Source organism: Staurois parvus, unplaced genomic scaffold, assembly GCF_062004578.1.
Source record: "Staurois parvus isolate SC_StPar_1 unplaced genomic scaffold, SC_StPar_1.0 ptg000018l, whole genome shotgun sequence".
Classification (NCBI taxonomy): Eukaryota; Metazoa; Chordata; class Amphibia; order Anura; family Ranidae; genus Staurois; species Staurois parvus.
Genome location: NW_028317814.1, coordinates 9,967,683 through 9,991,955, shown reverse-complemented (window position 1 = coordinate 9,991,955; position 24,273 = coordinate 9,967,683). Strand labels below are relative to the sequence as shown.

General features: G+C 42.7%; 1 protein-coding gene across 1 annotated transcript in view; it reads right to left on the bottom strand.

Annotated features, from left to right (window-relative positions):
- Window positions 1-24,273, bottom strand: part of LOC149473057 (kinesin-like protein KIF19) — a 96,405-nt gene that overhangs the window by 33,658 nt on the left and 38,474 nt on the right. The window contains exons 9-12 of the mRNA XM_089683563.1: window positions 20,517-20,639; window positions 13,961-14,123; window positions 10,247-10,421; window positions 6,474-6,657 (exon numbers count right to left, since the gene is read on the bottom strand). Of these exons, the coding sequence (XP_089539689.1) occupies window positions 6,474-6,657; window positions 10,247-10,421; window positions 13,961-14,123; window positions 20,517-20,639 (645 nt within the window). The remainder of the gene's footprint in view (window positions 1-6,473; window positions 6,658-10,246; window positions 10,422-13,960; window positions 14,124-20,516; window positions 20,640-24,273) is intronic.

The window sequence follows — 24,273 nt, the reverse complement described above, 5'->3', positions numbered from 1 at the left end:
GCTCGGGCAGTGCCCGAGGGCCTGGGCTCAGTAGGGGACCCCAGGAGATGCCCCTGGTACCTTTTTCATAGGCTTTTTTGAGTTTGGGCAAGGACACAGGGGCCCCATGGTCCCCTATTGCCCGGGGGCCCCATGAGTTGTCAGTCCACCCCTGATTGGATGATTGAAGTCAGCAGCCAAATTCCTTGAAGGACAATGACAGCGCCAGGGGCGGACTGACCATTTGGAAACTCGGGCACTGCCCGAGGGCCCGGGGTCAGTAGGGGGCCCCATGAGATGCCCCTGATACCTTTTTCATAGGCTTTTTTGAGTTTGGGCAAGGACACAGGGGCCCCATGGTCCCCTATTGCCCGGGGGCCCCATGAGTTGTCAGTCCACCCCTGATTGGATGATTGAAGTCAGCAGAGCTTGACATCGATCCCTAAGCTAACTGAAAAAATCACTTTGCTAAGTAAACAGCCTATACTCCTTTAGTGAATCAAGGCCATCAATTGGGCTTAATTAACAGAAAGTGAATGTTCACTTAAGCTAGCTATATATGGATGTTTTATTTTTTTCAGCTGACCGGATGATCAGAAAAAAAATGGACTCTCCCAACCATACAAAAGAGGTGGATGAAGGAATCCTCCCTGCTGTACTATTGCATTCTCACAGCTGGGCGACTCCAATGTCTGATTACACTGATCACTGCTGCAGCTGATTGGCTGCATGTACTGATCAAACAAATACTGTATGTTACAATAGTCGCATTCAAGAGGAGTCTATCACTAGGTTAAATCCCACCAAACGGGAATGGTCATAGATGGACTGAGATTGGCTGCTCCCTGCTGAACCAGCTGAATTTTGATCTACGGTACGTATGGCCAGCTTTAGCTTGGTTAATCTGCATTCACCTCAACCAGCAAATCATGTGCAAGCAAGATACATATTTTTAGTAAATCAACCCCATAGGGTTAAAGCGGAGTTCCACTCACCCTGTAAAAAAATAAAAGTCAGCAGCTACAAAAACTGTAGCTGCTGACTTTTAAAAAACAGCCACTTACCTGTCCCTCGGTCCCGCGGTGTGTCCCCCGCAGCTTGTTTCACTGGCCGTCCTGTATTCCAGGAGGCCGGCATCTTTAGTGTGGGCACCTGGCTGTGATAGTTTACGGCTTCACAGCCAGGTCCCCACTGTCCATGCGTGAGTAGCGCTGCACTTCATGAATGGTCCTGCAGTCTTCTGGGACCTGTCACATGTCCCAAAAGACTACAGGGAGGGAGAGAGGGAGGACACTTTCCGCTTCCGATTGCCTAGTGCAGGGGTAGGCAACCTGCAGCTCTCTAGCTGTTGTGGAACTACATTTCCCATGAGGCATTGCAACATTACAAAACTGACACTTACAGCTATGACTTGCAGACGCATGATTGAACTTGTAGTCCTGCAACAGCTGGAGAGCCGCAGGTTGCCTACCCCTGGAGTCAATCGGAGCAGAAGTAGGAGTGGGTACCTGTCAAATTTGGGTACCCGCTCTGCCCCGCCCCCTAAAGGTGCCAATCCTTAATTGGGAGCGGGGGACCAGTCCTTAAAGCGGAACATCCCCTTTTGGGTGGAGCTCTGCTTTAAACACTAAAATATTTGTGCCCCCTGAGCCCAGGCTCCAGATTCATAAATCATTTAGGTAGAATTTCAGTCATAACAATTTTTTCAGGTTTTTATTGCTCTCTATGTCCTTGCTGAAGACACAATATGTGAGGAGAATCAAGACACAGGAGACAAACAACAACAACAATCTGACAATATTCTAATACTTGTTTAATAAAACATTATTTTATGTTGTATCCCAATTGGAGCAACTTGACCTGATTTCCTGTCCCATTGACAGAGTAAGTGAGCAGAAACCTCCCCAACAAGAATATAAGCAGCAATATTAAGCCTGGCACCTTCACCAGAGTATCAAACCTGAAAAAAAAATTGTCTGGGTCTCCACTTTAGAGCTTTGCAGATGTCAGTAATGCAGGCCATAGATGGGGAGAAAACCGTCCGATTTTTCTTTAAAAAACGAAAAATCGGTCGTTCAAGCGGCCGACGTTACCAGGAACGGTTAAAAAAAATCGCCCAATTTTCATCCCGTCTACAGCCGGCAAAAAGTGTCCCTGTTTCTTTGACAGTTCTTTGACATTTATAGCGGTTGCAACAATGTATCTATTTGTATCCATTTTGGATACAGATGTTTTTATTCGGAAACAGATAGATACATTGTTGCAACCGCTATAAATGTCAAAGCACTGTCAAAGAAATAGCGGAGCTCTCTGCAGGGACACTTTTTGACGAACTGGAATTCTTCTTCTTCTTCTTCCTCTTCTTCATCCTCTTCTTCATCTTCTTCATACTCTTCTTCATCCTCTTCTTCTTCTTCCTCTTCTTCATCCTCTTCTTCTTCATCCTCCTCTTCTTCATCCTCTTCTTCTTCTTCCTCTTCTTCATCCTCTTCTTCTTCTTCTTCCTCTTCTTCTTCATCCTCTTCTTCTTCTTCCTCTTCTTCCTCTTCTTCATCCACTTCTTCATCCTCTTCTTCTTCATCCTCTTCCTCCTCTTCTTCATCCTCTCCTTCTTCTTCCTCTTCTTCTTCATCCTCTTCTTCATCCTCTTCATCATCTTCTTCATCCTCTTCTTCTTCATCCTCTTCTTCATCGTCTTCATCCTCTTCTTCATCCTCTTCTTCTTCTTCCTCTTCTTCATCCTCTTCTTCTTCATCCTCCTCTTCTTCATCCTCTTCTTCTTCTTCCTCTTCTTCATCCTCTTCTTCTTCTTCTTCTTCCTCTTCTTCTTCATCCTCTTCTTCTTCTTCCTCTTCTTCCTCTTCTTCATCCTCTTCTTCTTCATCCTCTTCTTCATCTTCTTCCTCCTCTTCTTCATCCTCTTTTTCTTCTTCCTCTTCTTCTTCATCCTCTTCTTCATCCTCTTCATCATCTTCTTCATCCTCTTCTTCTTCATCCTCTTCTTCATCGTCTTCATCCTCTTCTTCTTCTTCCTCTTCTTCATCCTCTTCTTCTTCATCCTCCTCTTCTTCATCCTCTTCTTCTTCTTCCTCTTCTTCATCCTCTTCTTCTTCTTCTTCTTCCTCTTCATCCTCTTCTTCTTCATCCACTTCTTCATCCTCTTCTTCTTCATCCTCTTCTTCATCTTCTTCCTCCTCTTCTTCATCCTATTCTTCCTCTTCTTCTTCATCCTCTTCTTCCTCTTCTTCTTCATCCTCTTCTTCATCCTCTTCATCCTCTTCTTCTTCATCCTCTTCTTCATCGTCTTCATCCTCTTCTTCTTCTTCTTCTTCTTCCTCTTCTTCATCCTCCTCTTCTTCATCCTCCTCTTCTTCTTCTTCCTCCTCTTCTTCTTCATCCTCTTCTTCTTCTTCATCCTCTTCTTCTTCATCCTCCTCTTCTTCTTCTTCCTCTTCTTCATCCTCTTCTTCATCCTCTTCTTCTTCATCCTCTTCTTCTTCTTCTTCTACTTCCTCTTCTTCTTCCTCCTCTTCTTCATCCTCTTCTTCCTCTTCTTATTCTTCATCCTCCTCTTCTTCCTCTTCCTCTTCTTCTTCTTCATCCTCTTCTTCTTTTTCTTCTTCTTTTTGTCTTCCTCTTGCAGGTCACTGCTCATGCGCAGATTTTTTTTATCGGTAAAAAGATCGGCCAATTTGCCCATAATTGCTGTGAAAATCGGCCGATCTTTTTCCAACTTTACCGATAAAACAAATCTGCCAAAATACCAAAAAACGGCCGAACAATTAACCCACTAACGATTCAAAAATCGTCCGATTTTATTTTCGGCCGAACAATCAGCCGATTTTCGACCCATCTATGGCCTGCATAACTCAGAAAAACGTCTTCAAAGTGATAATAACCAATAGCTCTTTAATTTATGAGTACAGGTGACTATACTAGATGACATGTCTCTAACTTAACATCCTTAGTCATAGTTAAAGTGAATATATCTAAACCTAACTATAAAATAACTGTACATTACGGCACAATGTAACTGATCTGGTATTCGTCAGTGACAGTCAACGTTCAAATAAATAAATAGAACAAAGAACTGCAGCATCACAGTGAGAACTTATTTGAATCTTCAAATGTATCATATGTACAGTACATGACTTTTATATATACTAAAGACCATTTCTCTACTGTATATACAGGATATATGGCAATTTTGTTATGTGTTGGATGATGGATCATTTCATTGTGGTTCAGTTGAACTAGACCTCACTTTTCTAGTTGGTTTAATGTAAACTAAACATAAATGAAATAATTTTTTTCTAAAACTATCAAGCCTATAAAGTTTTATAAAGCCTCCATATTTTGAATCATATGGCTTAGTCTCTGCCAGCCCTACAATTGTCTTAAAACCCAATATACTGTATATAGGAGAAGTCTGAAGTCTGGACTTCTGGAAAATATGGCAGATAACATATGAGAGAGGAAGAGACATATCAATAGCACATAGGAAGCACAATAAAGCTCTCTTACATTACACATTTTTAGCCATTTTAAATTTGGAAAAAAATTTAAAAGATTGAAAAAAAATAGTTTATAAAAATGGAGGTCCTTTTCAAGTAGCCAATCCAAACAAATGGTGCGAAGGTGTTAATGTGTTGACATAACGAGAAGAGAAGCGAGTGTTTAAATATTTATCTTGTAAGTGCAATTCATCTATTGTTCACTAATAAACTGTCTATACTGCACTTAGAGGCGCCTTCCTCTCTTTTTTATGCTACTGCATTAGAGCCTTGCTTCCACTCTAAGAGGAGTTGCCTCAGTGTAATGTTTCCCAGCCATCCATCCCTGATCTCTATCTGGCACCTTTATCCTACAGAGGTTGGGCTCTAACAAGCACACACTATTTAATATACATTTTCTGAGCATTTAACTTAGCATATATTTATACAGTCTAGTGTGGCTAAATGCGCTATTTGAGTATTAGCATCAGGGGAGCATTTGGTGGGTGCCCAATGTCTGCTCTTGTACACCAGTGCAGACAAAAGCCTAACTTTCATTGTCCGATAAAATCACAAATAAAATTCTACACTGATTGTGTGTTTGACAATAACACAGATACTGTAGCTCACGGAAATCTAAAGCTATTGATACATGACTTGCTTTTCTCTCATTCAGCCCAGGTGGTCATTCAATTAACTCCCCCAGTCATGCTAAACAGCAGAGATGGGGGAATTACCACTGATGGCCATTGTATTGGGTAGCTGTGGCACCTGTGGCTGCCTGAATACCCAAACAGTGACTGCATCTAATAGGATGCAGTCACTGTTCAGCAACTAATTTTCTACTTGGCTCAGTCAATTTTTAAATAGACTTTTGTCAAACAAAGTGCTGCTGGTGGGGCCACACAGCTTGAATTTCAGCCAAATCAGCAGGAATTAAATAATGGCAATTAAATATATCACTAACAGGGGCGGACTGACCATTTGGAAACTCGGGTACTGCCCGAGGGCCTGGGGTCAGTACGGGGCCCCATTAGATGCCCCTGGTACCTTTTTCATAGGCTCTTTTGAGTTTGGGCAAGGACAAAGGGGCCCCATGATCCCCTATTGCCCGGGGGCCCCATGAGTTGTCAGTCCACTCCTGATCACTAGCCAACCAAAGTCTGTTTAAAGTGTTAATTCACATTTACATTTTTTCTGTAAACGTGAACTAACACCATATGTTCTCCCCAGCCACTGGTCTCTGCTGTAGTACCTCCAGGGATGCTGAGTTTTCAGTGCCCACGGAGTCAGTCCAGTGGTCCAAGGATGTGAAATCCCCACTCTTCGCTGTGCAGCGCTTCCTGGACCAGAGCAATTCTTATTGATCAGCACCGTCACAATGACTCACTCTGGGCTGTCCCAGAAGCGCTGCACAAAGAAGATTGGGAAGAGTAGGGGTTTCAAAGCCCCAGACCTCTGGATTGGCTTCGTGAACACTGACAGCTCCGCATCTCTGGAGGGAAGAACAGTAGTGACCAGGGGGGTGGTGCACACTTTACACACACTGTACATACATTGTACAGTGTAATTTACTAAAAAAAATAGGAATGATTCTTCAACTTATGTCCAATTCTTGTTGAATTATCTGAACCATGGGTGGCCCTGCAAGCACAACCTGGTTCTACAAACGTCAATTTAAAAACTAAGCTGGGTGGAAAATTGGACAAACAGTGACTGCACCCTATCAGATATAGTCAATGTTCAGGTATTTGGGTAGTTTCAAAGACAATACAATACCCAGAACTGGAGATTCTTCCATCCATGCTGTTTAGCAAGGATGGAGAAATAACCATTTTTTCTTTAACCTTTGAGCTGCACAAGAGAAAATCGAGCCATGTATGGCTAGCTTTATAAGGATAAGCCATCACTTAGGAATATGACCTAATGTTTAGGCGATGTAAGTTGGTCATTTGGAGGTTGCCTTCATATAACAGACAAAAACAACAAAAAAGTTTTTACCATCTTTGCAGAGGTTTTCTGTTGCTCGGCAAGAAGTAAGTTAATTTCTTCTCTGGCCATCATAACGTCCTGAGACTCAGTAATATCTGCATCTCCATCTTCTTCCTCATCTCCTACATCAATCAATGTATCCTCAACAGTCTTCCTTGATCTTGCCGAGCACCGAGGGTTGTCCTGCTCCCAGCTGCACCACAAAGAATAGAATGAGCAAGGATTGCAGAGCAAAGTAATTCCAAGGAAACTTTTAAAGCCCAACTCCAGTAAAAATCTTTTTTTCTTTGGAAAGAGTGTAGAATAGTTAGAGCTTGGCGGGTGGCTAGGGGAGTAGGGTGTATCAGAGGAGGAAGGTTACTACTGAACTAGAAGACAGAGGCACCAGGAACATATCACACCAGGGGCGGACTGACCATTTGGAAACTCGGGCACTGCCCGAGGACCCAGGGTCAGTAGGGGGCCCCATGAGATGCCCCTGGTACCTTTTTCATAGGCTTTTTTGAGTTTGGGCAAGGACACAGGGGGCCCATGATCCCCTATTGCCCAGGGGCCCCATGAGTTGTCAGTCTGCCCCTGTATCACACTAAAGATAAGTACTGTCCCAGGTGCTTATTTTGCATTTTCTAAGGTAAACATGGGCTTTAACTGTGTGCAGTCTATTAGTCTGTGTTTGCGACCTTTTCAGACAAAACCAGAAACAATTTTAGCATTTGTAGTTTCTGCTATGGGATTTGGTGATTTTCAGCAAGGCCCATAATAAGGTCAATCAGGCTTCTTAGATGTTAGTGTTAGAGGTTAGAGTAAGGAATTAAGGGATTCAAGTTAAATATTAAAGAATAGGTTCACCTTTTCATAAAAAATGAAAATGTAAACTAACACTCAACACCCTCCCCACTCCCACTTAGCTGGCATGTAATGGGCTACACTTTTGAAAACTGCACTACACGGCCCCGGAGGCTATGTAGAATCACAATGCTTGCAAAGGCTAGTGGCCGTTGGTCAGCACAGACCAGGGGCGGACTGGCCATTCGAGCACTAGGGCAGTGCCCGAGGGCCCAGGGTCAGTAGGGAGCCCCATGAGATGCCCCTGGTACCTTTCATTGGCTTTTTCATAGGCTTTTTTGGGTGTGGGCGAGAACACAGGGGCCCCATGATCTCCTATTGCCCGGGGGCCCCATGAGTTGTCAGTCCGCCCCTGGCACAGACACATAACTGCGCTGACCAATGAGAATCTCTTCAGAGCCTTTGGCATCCTGGAAGAAAGAAGAGATTCTCATTAGTCAGAGAGGAAAAGATAAGGAATGGACCCCACCTCATGTTCTTTGAATCTTCATTCTTTATTTGTGAAGGAAAGCTGCCAGCAGAATCTTCAGCATCCAGCTCACTTCTAGGTGTGTTGGGATCCTTGTTCCCTTCTGCAGTGCTGTGGTTCCACTAAGTCACTAGTATGTCTAAAGGATAGAGTAGAAACAAAGGGGCTTGCGGGAGGAACCATAGCACACAGCAGGGGAAGCAGCAGGCATACAACACACCTGGAAGAGCCAGATGCTGAATATTCTGCTGTCAGCTTTGCTCTGCAAGTGAGTGAAGATTTAAGGAATTGGCAGCAAGAGAAGTATGTATAAATAGTCTTGTGTAGGACCCTTCATTTTTTAAAAATCCTTTATAGGTCTCTTTAAAGCCCAACTCCAAGTACCTAAAAAATGATCCCTTGCAGTAGGGCTGCACCCTCACTGCAAGGGTAAATGCTTGTTTAGGTCTATAGGAACAAAAAAAGAAAAAGTTACTTACCCTATCCTCCGCTCCTCCCCACTGCTATCCTGGTCCCCACAGCTTCTTCTTCTTCCATATGCTCTAGTGGTCTAGAATCCTGACATCAACAAGACCAAAGCATGGTCCATAGCCCTGAATTGGACGTGTTCATGCCAAGGGACAGTCCACCATGTAGCATGGGTGAGCATCAGCTGCTAGGGGAGCAGAGGATCAGGTAAGTAAAAGTGGTTTTCATCTCCCCTAGAAAAAAATCAGCAATTAACCCCCGCAGTTGGGCTTTTATCTCCTATTCTTAGTAATCGCTCAGATTGCAAAACTGAAATTTTGCAGCAAGTCAAAATATAGAGGCATGCAGCAGGGACTGATCTGTGTGAGGCATTTGTAAACACAGCCAAAAACTGCATAGGCACCAGGATGTACATGCTTGTGTCTTGAAATAAAACCAGTTGTCTGATGCTTTATTCACTTTGGGTTAAGGTCAGGTTAAAAGTTACATTTCAGGACTGGTTTAAGTGTTAAACTTTAGGAAAGGCAAGGCAAGATATTAAGAGTTAATTTTAAGGTTTAGGTTTAAAAGTGTTAAGGGACAGGTGATGGTTTAAATGGTTTGTAAAATCTTCAATAGGTCGGATATAAAAATAAACTTAAACATTTTAGTCAGCTGAATATAATAGAATGTTATACAGTATTTTATATTTTGATATGCAACCAAAGGGGAGCTCTATGCTCATTTTTGCATGTTGAAAAAAGATTTTTTTACAGAGTTCAATAGCTCAAACTAACATGTACCTACAAGCGAGTGAGTTAGAAGAGTGAATCATTTTCCTCCCTTTGGACAGATCCTTAGGAGGTCTCAATCAACAACTGAGTGCCCAAAAGGAAATCTTCGGCTGTTTCCAGTTTGAGACTCTGTTCATGATGGGGAGATTCATTTCCTTTATTTGACCTGGTGACCAGCTGAGCAGAAATTGATGGCAAGGCCAAAATTTTTAAGTTTTCACCAGAACAGAAGGTGATATAGACAATTGTTTCCCTGACAACTGCATAAGAGGGGAATTCCCTCATTTTGGAGAGATTTCCTCTGACTTTATGTTGCATCTCCAAAACCAGAAGTGAAGATTCCCTAGTGGAACACATTTAGCAAAAAAAAACTGGCAGGGATTGTAATCAATATCAATGGTATACATTTTGGAAAAAATAATGTGCAACCTTTCAGCTTGCCTGGAACATGTAATTTTGATAATGTTTTGTATGTCATATAGTGACATAATACTAGTTATTACTGAATTGTTACAGTATACCAGATTAATAAGTGACGTCCATAGCATATGGGTATGACAGCTGTGCCTTCAGAGCATAATAACGTGAGCCATTTGTGTACTTAATATACCCCAGGCAGCAGTTTACTACTGCTCCAAGGTGATAAACATCATGCTCTCCATGGTATACATCTTGACAGGAAGTATCAATTGTCCCCGTCATACTACCTATGTGGTTTGGGAGCAGTTCACAAACTGTAAATTATCATGTCTTACATCTAATGTGATGATAATTTATTTATTTATTGCAGGTACTTATATAGTGATGTCAATTTACGCAGCACTTTATATATATATTATACATTCGCATCAGTCCCTAACCCTCAAGGGGCGTACAATCTAAGGTTCCCAAGTCACATACATACACATACTAGGGCCAATTTAGACAGGAGCCAATTAACCTATCAGCATGTCATTGGAGTATGGAAGAAAACCGGAGGACCCAGAGGGAGAACATGCAAACTCCAGGCAGGTGGTGCCATGGTTGGGATTCAAACCAACAACCATGGTACTGCCAGGCGGAAGTGCTAACCATTTAGCCACTGTGCTGCCCACTAAGACACAAAACAATTTAGCCTCTGCGATAAGCACTAAGACACAAGAAACAAAGACAAACAAGCATATGATATACTCTAAATGAAATCTGCAAGGCACTGTTGTAACATGATATCCATTCAGTGTACTCACTCGGCTATGGTAGCAAGATGGCGGACAGTGTCAATGTGTTGTTCTAGATGGAAATTATCCAGCTGTAAAAGGCAGCATTTCACCTTCATATGCTCCTCAAGAACACACTGAAATTGTTTCACCAAGCTGATTAGCTTTTGTTCTTTGTGTGAGACGTCAGCCTGATGTGCATCCTCTGCGGAAGAAAAGTTAAATACAACTATGCATTAGTATGAGTTTCAAGTATGTTTTCAAGCTTTTGTGATTTGCCCTTCCACCATCATGATATTTATGTAGTCGAGTAAGGAAGAACTGGCTCCACTTTTAAGCCGGCCATAGATGGATCGAATCTTGGCCAGTTCGGCAGGGACCAGACGAAATTTGATTCCTCTATGGCAGGCATGTCCAAAGTCCGGCCCACGGGCCATTTACGGCCCGGGGGTCGGTTTAATACGGCCCTCCAACAGCCCTCCCTGCTCTGTGTAATGTGGCCCTCCCATGGCCCTCCCTTCTATGGCAGACAGTCTTCTGCTTGAGAGCAGAGCGCATGCCTGACTGCGGCGCATTCTCCCTGGTCTGTGTAAATGCGGCTGTCACACGGCCCTCCCTTCTGTGGCAGACAGTCTTCTGCTTGAGAGCAGTGCGCATGCGTGACTGCGCCACGCTGGGAGCGACAGAGGGCGGTGACATCAGGGCCGGGCTTCCAGCGTGAAGTGTGTTTCTCTTCCCCTCCCGGCTGCTGAGCAGAGACTTCAGCTCCAGCTACCTTTTTCACCCTTCACATTAGTGCAGGTAAGTTTTTTTGAAATTTATTTTCAATACATTGTGAAAACTCAGCTGTCAGTTGATCTTAATGTTATGAAATGAAAAGTATGTAGTTTGCAATTAACTTGGCATAAAATAATTTATTTGCATTTAATTGTAATGGTTCAAAGAATGTTCGGAAAAATGTTCGGCCCTCCACCATGTTCACTTCATCCAATCTGGCCCTCTTTGAAAAAAGTTTGGACACCCCTGATCTATGGGCAGGCTGGCTGTATCCAAGTTGATTGATTGACTTGAGTACAAAGTATATGAAAAAAGTTGGCACTTAGTGGGAAAAAAAGGTCAGCTGCTGACACTGAAAGGTAAATATGCCTAAACCTTGTGATAAAATTAAATGTGTAAAAAATGCAGAGCTCAAAATACATAAACAAGTGTCATAACATAAGCATACATATACAAAGAGTTCATCCAATGAAGAGACTCTGGTAATAACAGTTCATCTGATGAAAAATACTCTTCAGTGAAATATCAGTCTTCATCAAATTCTCTACCAAAAAGTCCTCAGTGAGTCCCACCACCACTGAAATGCTGCACAAATTTTAGGCAGTAAATTGAGCTCAACCACATCCTTCACAATAGATGGAATACTTTGGAATGACTCCTTAAAGGGAATGGCTCTTTGAAAATGGCAACCACCAGATTAATCCCTCAACGGAAGTGGTAAGTAGATGGCAAGACTAGAAGCAAGGGAACAGATGTTCCCCAAATATAAAATAGTATATATAGTGTAGTGTCTGCTTTTTTACATGTGATGACTGCTAGCGGCTATAGTTGCTAGCAGTAACCATTGTGTTCTGCTGGCCGGGAAGGCTCCCAGCCGGCAGAACACAATAGCTCTGCGGAAGAGATTCCCCCATCAACACTGACTGTATTGATGGGGGAATCAGTCAATTTTCTTTCTTGCAACCTGTGGTCGCAGGAAAGAAGATCAAATAGTATATGGCTTGCCTAACTCTCAGCAGCCATTAATAATGACATGTTCCTTCCACTTCTGAATAATCCAACAGCCCCTTCTATTTCCGAGTCACTGCTATAAACTGATCTCTGCATCTGAATTCCCAGCTCCACCTACCTGCAACTATTGCAAAAGTTTCTTTCTCTCCTTAGATTTTCTACTTATTGTACATGAAAATTGAAGGAGAAAATCCTTTACTTGGCTTTCTTCAGAAGAATTTATTTGCATAGAAATTAAACACCAGAGTAAGCCACTGCTGTGATATTCATAACAATGAAAACTCTGCGCCACAGGCAAAACCAAGAACAAAGAAACACAGATGAGTGCGGTTATGGTTGCTGCAGTCTTCAAAATGTGTCTAACTTGCACATTAGTGAGCCCTGTAAATGTGTATTGGAAGCACACTGGAAGTGCTGGATGACGCACTTCCAGTGTCTCCATGTTACTATGTGTACATGAGATTGAATTAGAGACACTGTGGTTATAAAGGTGCTTGGGTTGAACGGCTCCCCGCGTACTGAGGAAGCCCTGAGAGAGGGTGAAACACGTCCAAGAAGGAGGAGCCAAGCCTGTGAATCCATGCCGCGACCATCTTGCTAGTGGAGTGGTGAGCTGGATGTGAACTGATTTTGTGCTATCTCTGTTTTTATATTTGTAAGTGTATTTTTAGTGGGGGATACAGTAAAGTGTTATATGGAGAGCACTACGTGTTGGCCTTTTTTTCTGCATGAGACCATCCCTGTTGGTTGTCTGAGCAAAAGGTGGGCAAGAGGAGTTAACAGAAAGATTTGGACCTGAATTGGATGCTGAGAATATCCAGATGAGCGCACAATATTTATTTTTAGGTTAGCAGGTTTTTCACCTGGTGTGGTGAAAGTGCACTGAACATTGGAAAAGAAGAGGATATTCACATATTTATAGACACCAGTGGGTGTATGGACTTTGAGTTTGTGGGGTGTTTATGTTTATGGTTTTCCCTGATACTGTCTTTTTAGTGGAGGTGTATTACATGGAAAGAAATTGCATTCCTGGTACATGTTAATGGTCAATTGGTGACAAGACACACAGTGGGTCCAGCCAAAAAAAGGGCAGCGAGACCCATCTAGTATTAGAAGGACCATCCACTGGGGTGATTGTAAATCCAGGCAGGGTCACCTGGAGCACCTGGAAGTGGTCACCTGTTCACCTGTCATTTGGCTTTCAAGCAACTATTATTTGAATAGGACTTACTGATACATTGGACATTATTTGTATTTTCTTGTGTTGTCTATTTATATGATTTTATTTTAAATTTTTTGCATTTTCACATGTGGTAAATTGTTAAGTAATTTTGGCTCACATTTCTGAAAGCAAAGTCTATATACGCATTTATAGGACTGCTGTGATAGTGGTTAGCTTAGGTCACTTTAGCTTAGGAGATCTGAGGGCAACCTTAATTCAGATAAATGTAAATCTGTCCTTTGGGAAAGCTGTAGATAGGTATGAAGTACCGACATCCAAAGATAACTGAAATCAAATGATGAGGACCGCACTCCTCGTCATGCAGTTCTAACCTTGTGGCAACAGTTTGGCAAAGGCCCTTTTCTGTTCCAGCATAAGTGAGCCCTTGTACACAAAGCCTAGCCCATAAATGCATGGTATGATGGAGTTTGGTGTGGAGAAACTCAAGTGTTCTGCACAGAGAACCAACCACATCACTACTGGACGCCATTGGGATTGGGACTCTCAAATGCTCTTTTGGCTAAAAAGGGCTCATAATTCCTCATACTCTCTTCAAAGTCTTGTGAAAATTTTCCTGGGAGAAATGAGGCTGTTAAAGCCACAAAGGCAGACCAACTCTATGTTATTATGCCAAGGATGCGAGGAGATGGTAGCAAAGATTACATTTGGAGATGTAAATATTTTCAGGAATTCCCACCCACTCAGTTATTTGTAATTACAAGTTATTACAACACCTTGTACACTTCTGGTTTTTACTTCTGTTTTCATCAGCCTTCTTATCTCCCGGCCATGTTCGTTGATTCTTTGATGTAGTTTTTCTAGTTCGTTGTGAAGATTGTAGAGAACTCTGCCATATTTGGTAGCATGTTGGGCAGCATTCTCATAATTCTGTCTCACCTAGCAAAAAATAAGATGTAGGGATGCAGAAAAAGCAAAGTGATGAGTAGATAAAAAGCTGAACTGAGACCAAGTTCTTGTTACCAAAGCAATCCATCGTATCCTATTACTTTCTCTAATATGCCTATGTCAATGACAGACGGGCTGTGATTGGTTGTATTGCCAATGAACACTGTTCTTTTTTTAAGTGGAAACTCTCCTAAAATGTTTGAAGACATATGAGAAATATGTTGTCCCCATACAATGTTGAGATTATGCAGCATTATAGTTTAAGGCCTCGTTCAAACCATGTGCAGAGACGTGAGTTTTTCTGCATGCATTCTGCAAGGGCACAAAAAAAAGAATTGTTCCCTATGTGCCCTGTTCACATCGCACGAATCTGCAACCTGTATAAAACTCACTGAAATGTGCATGAAAACTGATGTAAACTGGTGTCCCTGGAAGTGAAATCTGCATGTTTTTTCCATCAGTTTTTCTGCACGTATGGTGTGAACGAGCCCTAAATAAAAAGCTGTACGTAATCTCAATAAAAGCAGTTCTTGGGTTCCAAGTCACACGACTGTGCCATTGTACAGACATTCAAGGTCTGCCTGAAAATTGGAGAGTTATATCATCAAAGTCTGATGCTGGCAAGAAACATTTCCTTCCTTACCCCAGTGATCACGCCCTCTTTCTGGTTACTATAATTTTTTGACATACGACATTATAAGCCCCCATTCCCACTTGAGTGTATTTCTGCTCATTTCCCTGACTACACAGAATCCCATTGTTTCTAATTGTGTCTGTTCACACATGTATGGTCAGTTGTCCTATGCTCAAAAAAGTAATGAGCTTTTTAAGCATATGCAGGCATTTTTGATCCCATAGGCTTCAAAGGAAACTAATGTAAATGTGTGATGCATGCATTTTTTTTTACATCTGAAGAACCCAGCCTAGAAAACAAACTCCTAAAGCAGTGGTTCTCAACCTGTGGGTCGCAACCCCTTTGGGGGTCAAACGACCCTTTCACAGGGGTCCCCTAAGACCATTAGAAAACACATATTTCCGATGTGTAAAGAGCAGCTACTGTGTAGAAAGCAGCTGCCGTGTTGAAAGCAGCTACTCTGTTAAAAACAGCTACTGTGTTGAAAGCAGCAGTATTGGAGGTAAAACGACACTCATGAATTATAATTACTGGGTAAATAATTTTATGGTTGGGGGTCACCACAACATGAGGAACTGTATTAAAGGGTCGCGGCATTAGGAAGGTTGAGAACCACTGTCCTAAAGCTTAATACACAAGCAAAATGCCTATAAAGTAATATACTTGAAAGAAGGCCCACTCAGGTTGGTTCGAACTTAAAGTGGTTAAAGGCTAAAGGTTTTTTACTTAATAAATTCTATGCATAAAGCTAAAAAAAAAAATGTGTGCAGCTCCCCCCAGATCTCCTTTATACTTACCTGAACCCGATCCTGATTCAGCACTGTGCACAAGAGAAGATCCTCCCTTGGCTCTCTCCCTCCTCATAGGCTCAGAAACAGCAGCAGGAGACAGTGGTTCCCACTGCTGTCAATAACAACCAGTGAGAAGGGAGCAGGAGACAAGGCCAAACCCAGCTCTGTGTGTCTATGGACACACACAGCTGACTCGGGAGCGAGCCTGCACAAGTGCCTCCATAGCAAGCAACTTGCTATGGGGGTACTCTGTGTGGAAGAGGGGAAGTAGCCAGGGGCGTCAGTGGAGGACCCAAAAAGAGGAGGATCAGGGCTACTCTATGCAAAACCATTACATAAAGCAAGTAAGTATAACATGTTTGACTGAAAAACATCTAAGAATCCCAACACTGCTATATCTGGGTGTCAGACTCACCCCATCTTACGATGGACTTTACAAAGCCAGTTTCCCTTCTTTATTTAAAAAATTGATAGACATGTTATCTTCCTGGGCACATTTCCATCTATTGGGGTTTGGCAAAATTAATGCGATTCACATGACTTATCTCCCCAAATTACTATATGTATTTTGCGTCTTGCCAGTCCCTGTTCCCCTACACATTTTACGTCAGGGGTGTCAAACTGGCGGCCCTCCAGCTGTTGCAAAACTACAAGTCTCATCATGCCTCTGCCTTTGGGAGTCATGCTTGTAACTGTCAATCTTGAAAAGCCTCATGGGACTTGTAGTTTGGAAAAAGCTGAAGGGATACCAGTTTTTTATGTATTCATCAACGTAAACTCCTGACATTTATCTGTGGTTCTTCACACCCTGGAATTAACAAGCAAATTTTATTCGCCCATAAGATTAATGGAGGTTTATCTGTTCCAAACATCCAAGCCTATTATCTGGCAGCTAATATTGCCCCTCCAGTCCACCTTCACGAATCCCAGAATATCCCTCTGTGGGCTACAATAGATCTGATGGATTCTCACCTGACGCCACTATCATCCCTACTGTGGCTCCCCCCTATTCATTGTCCTACACACCTCAATCCGACGTTAACCCACACATTCTGATTATGGGACTCAATTAAGTATTCGGCGGGTCTTATTTCATTTCATCCTCCCCTAATGCATCTCCTTTACAACCTGTTATTTCCTCTGGGTCTTGACAACCCAGGGCAGTTTACCTGGTGGGTGGCTCCTGGTTTCAGTGATGTTCACTTTTTACTTTCCCCTGCTAGGATTCTCACCTTTGACACCCTTTGGTCTTCCCATGAATTCCACTGAGGGAACATTTTAGATACCTTCAACTTTGACACTTTATCACTATATTACTTCATGCACAACCCACGACTTATAGATTGACTCCTTTTCAAAGCCTCTGTAGAACCACACCTCACTCCCGGGGCCTGATATCATTGATTCCTTTATTTCCTACGGAAAACCCCCGCTACGACTCTATCACCAACATTGGCAAACTGAATTAGGAGGCCAGCTCAACCAGCAGGACTGGCAGATGACCCAAACATTATCCAAATGCTCAAAAAAAATACTTATTTTGGAAAATACCTGTAAAATCCTCTATAGGTGGTACTATACAGCAGCTCGATTGGTCTTTTTTATTCCATCTTACTCACCAAATTGCTTTTGGGTTGCTAACAAGTCAGCACCATGGCCCACATTTGGTGGTCTTGCCCTAGGGCAGTGATGGCGAACCTTTTTGAGCCCGAGTGCCCAAACTGCAACCCAAAACCAACTTATTTCTTTCAAAGTGCCAACACTGCAATGAAACCTGAATATCGAGCTTTTGGTTTAGAAAAAACAACTCGTACAGTAGTGCAAACTAATTAACAGTACAGGGATGACCAGAGACTGCGGACACAGTACAGGGATGACCAGAGACTGCGGACACAGTACAGGGATGACCAGAGACTGCGGACACAGTACAGGGATGACCAGAGACTGCGGACAGTAGGACAGTACAGGGATGACCAGAGACTGCGGACAGTACAGGGATGACCAGAGACTGCGGACACAGTACAGGAGATGACCAGAGACTGCGGACACAGTACAGGGATGACCAGAGACTGCGGACACAGTACAGGGATGACCAGAGACTGCGGACACAGTACAGGGATGACCAGAGACTGCGGACACAGTACAGGGATGACCAGAGACTGCAGACATAGTACAGGAGATGACCAGAGACTGCGGACATAGTACAGGAGATGACCAGAGACTGCGGACACAGTACAGGGATGACCAGAGACTGCGGACACAGTACAGGAGATGACCAGAGACTGCGGACACAGTACAGGAGATGACCAGAGATTGCGGACACAGTACAGGGATGACCAGAGACTGCGGACACAGTACAGGGATGACCAGAGACTGCGGACAGCACAGGGATGACCAGAGACTGCGGACAGCACAGGGATGACCAGAGACTGCGGACAGTACAGAGATAACTGCTGACCTTTGGGGAGGGAGGGGGAGCGGGTACCTGAATTTGACAGGTACCCGCTCTTACTTCCGCAGAGTTTTTTTTTTATCTTACCTGTTCCTTTATCCAGCCGCGCGTGGTCTTCCCAACTTCTGTAGTGTGGGCGCTCGTCGGACAGCCGGATGCCCAGTGCGCATGCGCGAGAAGCGCTGCGCTTTGTGATTGGTCCGGCGGCTTCTGGGATCTGTCATGTGTCCCAGGTACCGCCTTACCATTCACAAAGAGCACTGCTTCTTGTGCATGCGCACTTGGGACCCGGCTGTCACGCACACTACAGCCGGGAAGACAGCGCGCCGCTGGATTCTCCTGGCGTGCCCACAGATAAGGCTCGGCGTGCCGGCTGTGGCACGCGTGCCACGGGTTCGCCATCACTGCCCTAGGGTATGCATACTCTGGATCAGAGTTTATGCCCTCCTCCTCACCATGTTTCATGTAAACATTAAACGCAACCCCTACGAGGCGCTAATATTTAAACCAATAGAAGGCCAACTATGCCCCGAGCGACAATTGGCATCACATGTATTTACAGCCACTAAACTGACTATTGCGAAAGCATGGAAGACCCCTTCCTCAGTTTTGAGGCAATCAAACATCAGATTAACTTTATAATGGTTCATGAGAAGTTGACAGCCATGCTGCTGGACATGCATGACAAGTTTCTCCAGGTTTGACAACCTTGGATTACTATAGCACAGCCACCTAGGTTTGAAAATGCCCTTCTGTTGCTTTAACAACCCTGTACCGTGATCCCCCAGGACCCTTTTTCTTACTCATTAATTACTTCATCTGCTTTTCCCTGTCATTCAGTAACTGAGCTGATTATGATCCTTTTTTTTTTTTGGACCCTGAAGTGTCTTGTATAATCACCGGACTTACTCTGGGCCCAAAGGATTGGTGTAGTAACACTATTTCCATATGGTTATACATAATGCTTTACACGTTTTCATGTCTACCTACAGATTTATATGGATGAATCATAGGCCTTCACATGCTAATCAATACTGTAAATTGTTTTGTCTCGTAATGTTTTTACACATTGTAATCCCTTTTATTGTTTGCTTCTGTAACTCAGTGCATTTACTATGCTTCTTGTTTATCAGAGGAATGACACATTTATTTCCTCTGCACTGTAATTTCTAACTTTGGATTTGTTTGAGGACAATGATACTATCAATAAACGTCATTGTAAAAGAAAACATCCGAGAAGGTTCACTTAGGTTGGTTTGAACCTAAAGTGGTTATAAAGGCTTAAGCTTTTTTTACCTTTGTGCAGCTCCCCCATGAGCCCCCCTTATACTTACCTGAGCCCAATCTCAATCCAGTGATGTGCACGAGAGCAGTGGCTCTCCTGGATCTCTCCCTCCTCATTGGCTGAGACACAGCAGCTGGAGCCATTCTCTCCCTCTGCTGTCAATCACAGCCCGTGAGGAGGAAGCACAGCCAAACCACGCTCTGTGTGTCTCGTAGACAAACAGATGTGGCTCAGGAGCGAGTGCAAGCAAGCAGCTTGCTCTGAGGGCACTCAACAGTGCGGAGGAGCCAGGAGCGATGGAGGGAGACCCAAGAAAAGGGGGATTGGGGCTGCTCTGTGTAAAACCATTACACAGAGCAGGTAAGTATGACATGTTTGTTATTTATTTTTTTTAATCAGAACCTTTACTATCACTTTAAATTCAAACATACCTCAGCTCATCCTTAATCAGAAAAACATACTGTCCTTTAGCAATGATTTTGAGGGTAATGTTGATGCAGGCAATGTCAAAGGAAGTTCTACAATCTTTTTGAAAGTTAATAACCACTTTACATTAGCATATTAGCACACAATATTAAAAATTATGGTACATCTGACTCTAGATCCATCTTATGTGTTGCATCTAGTGAACAGCGATAGGTTGACTTAAAGTTATGCAGATCAGTTTTTACAAATCACTTATAAATAAATATTTTAAATCAGAACTAAATCAAAAATTTTGAAAGACGTTAAAAACTGAGAACAGCATTAGTTACCGAGGGTGAGCAAAATAGATAAACCTACTTCTCAACTGTAACAAGCAGGTGCCATGGTACTTTGATTTTGCCTCGAGTGACCTCAAGCTGCAAATAATGAAAGGCTTTGGTGCCAAAATGTAGACCTGCTAAAGATATTGTGATCTAATGCTGAATTTTGATGACCCAGAATGGGCCAAACTGTTAGTTACAGCTTACAAATAAGTGGATTTATTTTCCTACATAACTTTCCAACAGCAAAGATGTATCATCCCTAATGTTAGGGACCTAGGCATTGAGCTTATGTCAGCTTGTCAACTTAATGCAACTCCAGCCCAATTGGTTAAGCACACATTACATACACTTATGGGAATAGCTTTACTTGCTAAAGGTTTTGGAAATTTGGCCCAATAATTTGTGCCTGTAAATAACGGTCTTTGTCATAAAAATTATCTTCATCATCTTTAGCTTTCATGGCAGTCACTCACCCTGGTTCTGATGTTTTTGGTTCTGTTTGCATAGATCAAAGTGGTGCGAGATTCATCATAGACAGCTATGGAGGGACTCACATGTGCTATCATTAGTGTTCTGCTGTTCCCACTCAGAGCATCCTATTATAGAAAATAGCTTGGTTATATGACATCACTTTTTTTTTTTTGCTCTATTGTACTTACCATCTGTAACTAAAATTTGAACAGAGATTTTAAAATAAGCTAATGCAAGAAGAAATTATGAATAGATCTTTTACTTTTAACTATTTTTAATAATTTTAAGAAAAACAGTAACAACTGAAAAGCCTATTAAGGGGCTATAGCAATTGAGAATATTCAGGTCCAGAAACGAGAAACAGAACACAAGCACAAGGTTCAGTGTGAGGTGTAGGAAAGACAATTGTTTATAGGCTCATGACCAATGAAAATAAATTGTAACCATAAGAAGGGGTGTTTAAGAGCTAAATATTTAGAAGATTACAAGGGAGGTTACATCGAGAAGGAAAGAACAAGAGAAGATAAAGTATGAGAGGAGGCAAAGAGAGGGGTAGCACTCATAGCCCATGGACTTGTGCCAGTGGTAAATGTGTAACAGTAAGGAGCACACAGGTTAATCTGATCCAGGGATGGCGAAGCATAGGTGAGCCAAGGTTCCCAAACTTTATGGCATGTCAGCTGAGTCTTTCACTATACTGGACATTTTCTCATTTACAACCATCGGGTCAATGCGGTCTTTAACTTCCTGAAAGTGAACTGAGGACTTCTTCCAAGTCTTGGCAATGGCTTGCTTTGCTGCTAAAAAAAGTATGTTGCCAATTTTTCTTGGTATGAGAATAGGCCTAGGATCGGCTGGTGAAAGACAGCCATCCAAACATCTTTAGAAATTATTAAAAGAAAAAGGGTTTGGAAAAGTCTGAAAATGTTGGACCATAAAGCTATAAGTTTAGAGCAGGACCACCATACATGGACTGCATCTCTTCAAAAGCTGCATCCCCTAAAACATCTGTCATAATTCAATTAGGCCAATCCTGAGGCGTGTAGATAAATGTGTTCCAAAGGTGTTTTACTGTATAGAAAATCGGCATGTTTTTGAAGAGCAAAGATCTAATGCCTTAGTTGCAAGTAATGGAAACGTTCTGACAAGTCCAGGATTGGCTGGTGAAAGACAGTCATCCAAACATGTTTGGTAACTATTAAATGAAAGAGGGATTGGGAAAGTCTAAAAATTTTGGAACAGAAAGATATAAGTTTAGGGCAGGACCACCATACAAGGACTGCATATCCTCAAAAGCTGCATATCCTTAAACATCTGTCATTATAATTGGATTAATCCAATCCTGAGGCATGTAGAGAAATGTGTTCTGAACGTGTTTTACTGTACAGAAAGTCAGCTAGTTTTCGCAGAGCCAAGATCCAATGCCTTAGTTGCACGTAATGGAAGTGTTCTGAAGTGAGTACATCATGGTTTTCCTTGGAGAGAGGTCCAAAGGGAAGGAAAGGTATGAAAAGTCAAAAATTGTTGAACGTGTGTAAAGCCATGTAAAGTCCCCCAGGCAAAAGGCCTTGGTTGTTGTAGACCCAGGGGAAGCAATGGGTTAAGGAGGATAGGAAATAAAGGTGGGAAGGGGGACATCAATTTGCCTGAGTAATGAAGTCCTAGACCCAGACTCTCAAGCAGTTAGTCATTAGAGAACTTAAAGGATAAGTTCACCTTTTCGACAAAAATAATAAATGCACATTTTTTTGTATTTAATTTTGTATTTTTTGCATTTATTATTTTTGTTTGCAGGAGCCTGAAAAGCACTGCACCAGCGATCAGTAGATCACTGATGCCATGCAGGTCTCCTGCAGACCTGTCAGAAAATCTGCTTGCTGTATGGGATGTAAGAGCAAGCAGATTTTCTGACAGGAAGCTTCAATTAACTACCACGGCGCTCCACAGCGCTATGGTAGTGCACTGAAAACCCGCTAAGGCTGTTGGGACTTGTAGGCACTCATTCACAGAACTCTGTGAATGAGTGACGAGGCCATGTAGGCATAGCCCCGCTGTTTTTAAATCTGACAGATAGTATGGGGAAACATCTCCCCGTACTATCTGTCAGAGGGAGGGGGGGCAGCGGGTGTGGCCGCAGCTATGGGAACATGTTACATTTTCCACCCTAAAAATGGGTGGAACATGAACAAGGAACATGTTCCCAAAGGTGAAATTATCCTTTAAGTGAGGTGGGCGAGCTTTGTTCAGGAGCCAAAAAAGGACTGAGAGTGGAAATTGGTCACAGTTTGGCAGCTTATATCCAGAGAGGACTGTCTGAGGTGGCATGTAGTAATGATAGCTACACTATTTGTGTTTTTTTATAGTATCCTTCAATATTAGGGACCCCCAGGCCGCCCTGGAGTCTATGGATGTTCAGGGTGAGGTGCAGGATTCTTGGGAGTTTGTGAGCCCAGCAAAAAGGATAAGATACAGTTTTGTAGAAGCCTAAGGTATAAAGCTGAGACTTGTATCAATAGAGTCTGGAAATAGTCAAGAGCTTTAGGCAGGATGGTCATCGTAATCACATTAATACATAGATCTTTCATCACTTGAAGAAAGCAAGAACAATGATAGATTATATGGTTTGTTGTTTCAGGTGAATGTCTTTTGCCTATATAAATTAAAGGATAAGTTCACCTTTTAACAAAAGAGAATAAATGCACATTTTTTTTGCAGGTAAAAAAATGTACATTTATTATTTTTTGTTGTAGGAGCCTGTAAAGCGTTCCAGGGATCAGCAGACCGCTGACGCCATGCAGGTCTCCTGCAGACCTGTGAGTGTACCTGCTGGCTCGTACTTACTGACAGGAAGTCGATATTTATTGACAAGAATCAATTAACTCAACAGCGCCATGGTAGTTTATTGAGAACCACAAGCCGACAGCTGCTAAGGCTGTCGGGACTTGTAGTTTCTCATTCCATCCGCCCAGCCACATTCTTTTATTAAATTTTGACAGCTAGTGGAGGGAGAAGATCCCCTGCTAGCTGTCAAAACGAGGGTTTGGGGGGAAATGGGGGCTGGTCATTTCATAACATGTTACATGTTACACCTTGAATATGGGTGTAACATGTAACATGTTATGAAAGGTAAACTTATCCTTTAAGGCCTACATCTTCAATATATTGCAGTATCATACATGAAATCACTGTCAACTGCTATGTGGTTCCATCTGCCAGTCCCTGCAGCACTACAGTGCCCTGGGGCCAGTGGAAGAAGCCACATGACTTGGTGGCGGACCGGGAACCCAACTCTCCAAGAATTGTGTCGGATAAATGGGTTACAACTGGCACCATAGCACCTTTCAGTGCTGTATGGGTTAATAGCTTTTGGTCTAACATTGCAGTACACTGAAAAAGGTCCTGACGGTGGCCCACCCCCTTTTCCCTCCGTTCTCCACTAAGAAAAATCCTTGCATGTTATTCACAAAATACAGTTGCAAGAAAAAGTATGTGAACCCCTTGGGATTATGTGGAGTTTTGCATGAATTGGGCATAAAATGTGCTCTGAAGGTCATCTAAGTCACAACAATAGAAGAACACAGTCTGCTGAACATAATACTACACAAACATTAGATGTTGCCATGGTTTAATTGCACATAACATGTAAACATTCACAGTGCAGGGAGGAAAAAGTATGTGAGGCCCTAGCTTAATGACTTCTCCCAGAGCTAATTGGAGCCAGGAGTGAGCCAACTTTGACTCCAATCAGTGTGATGATAT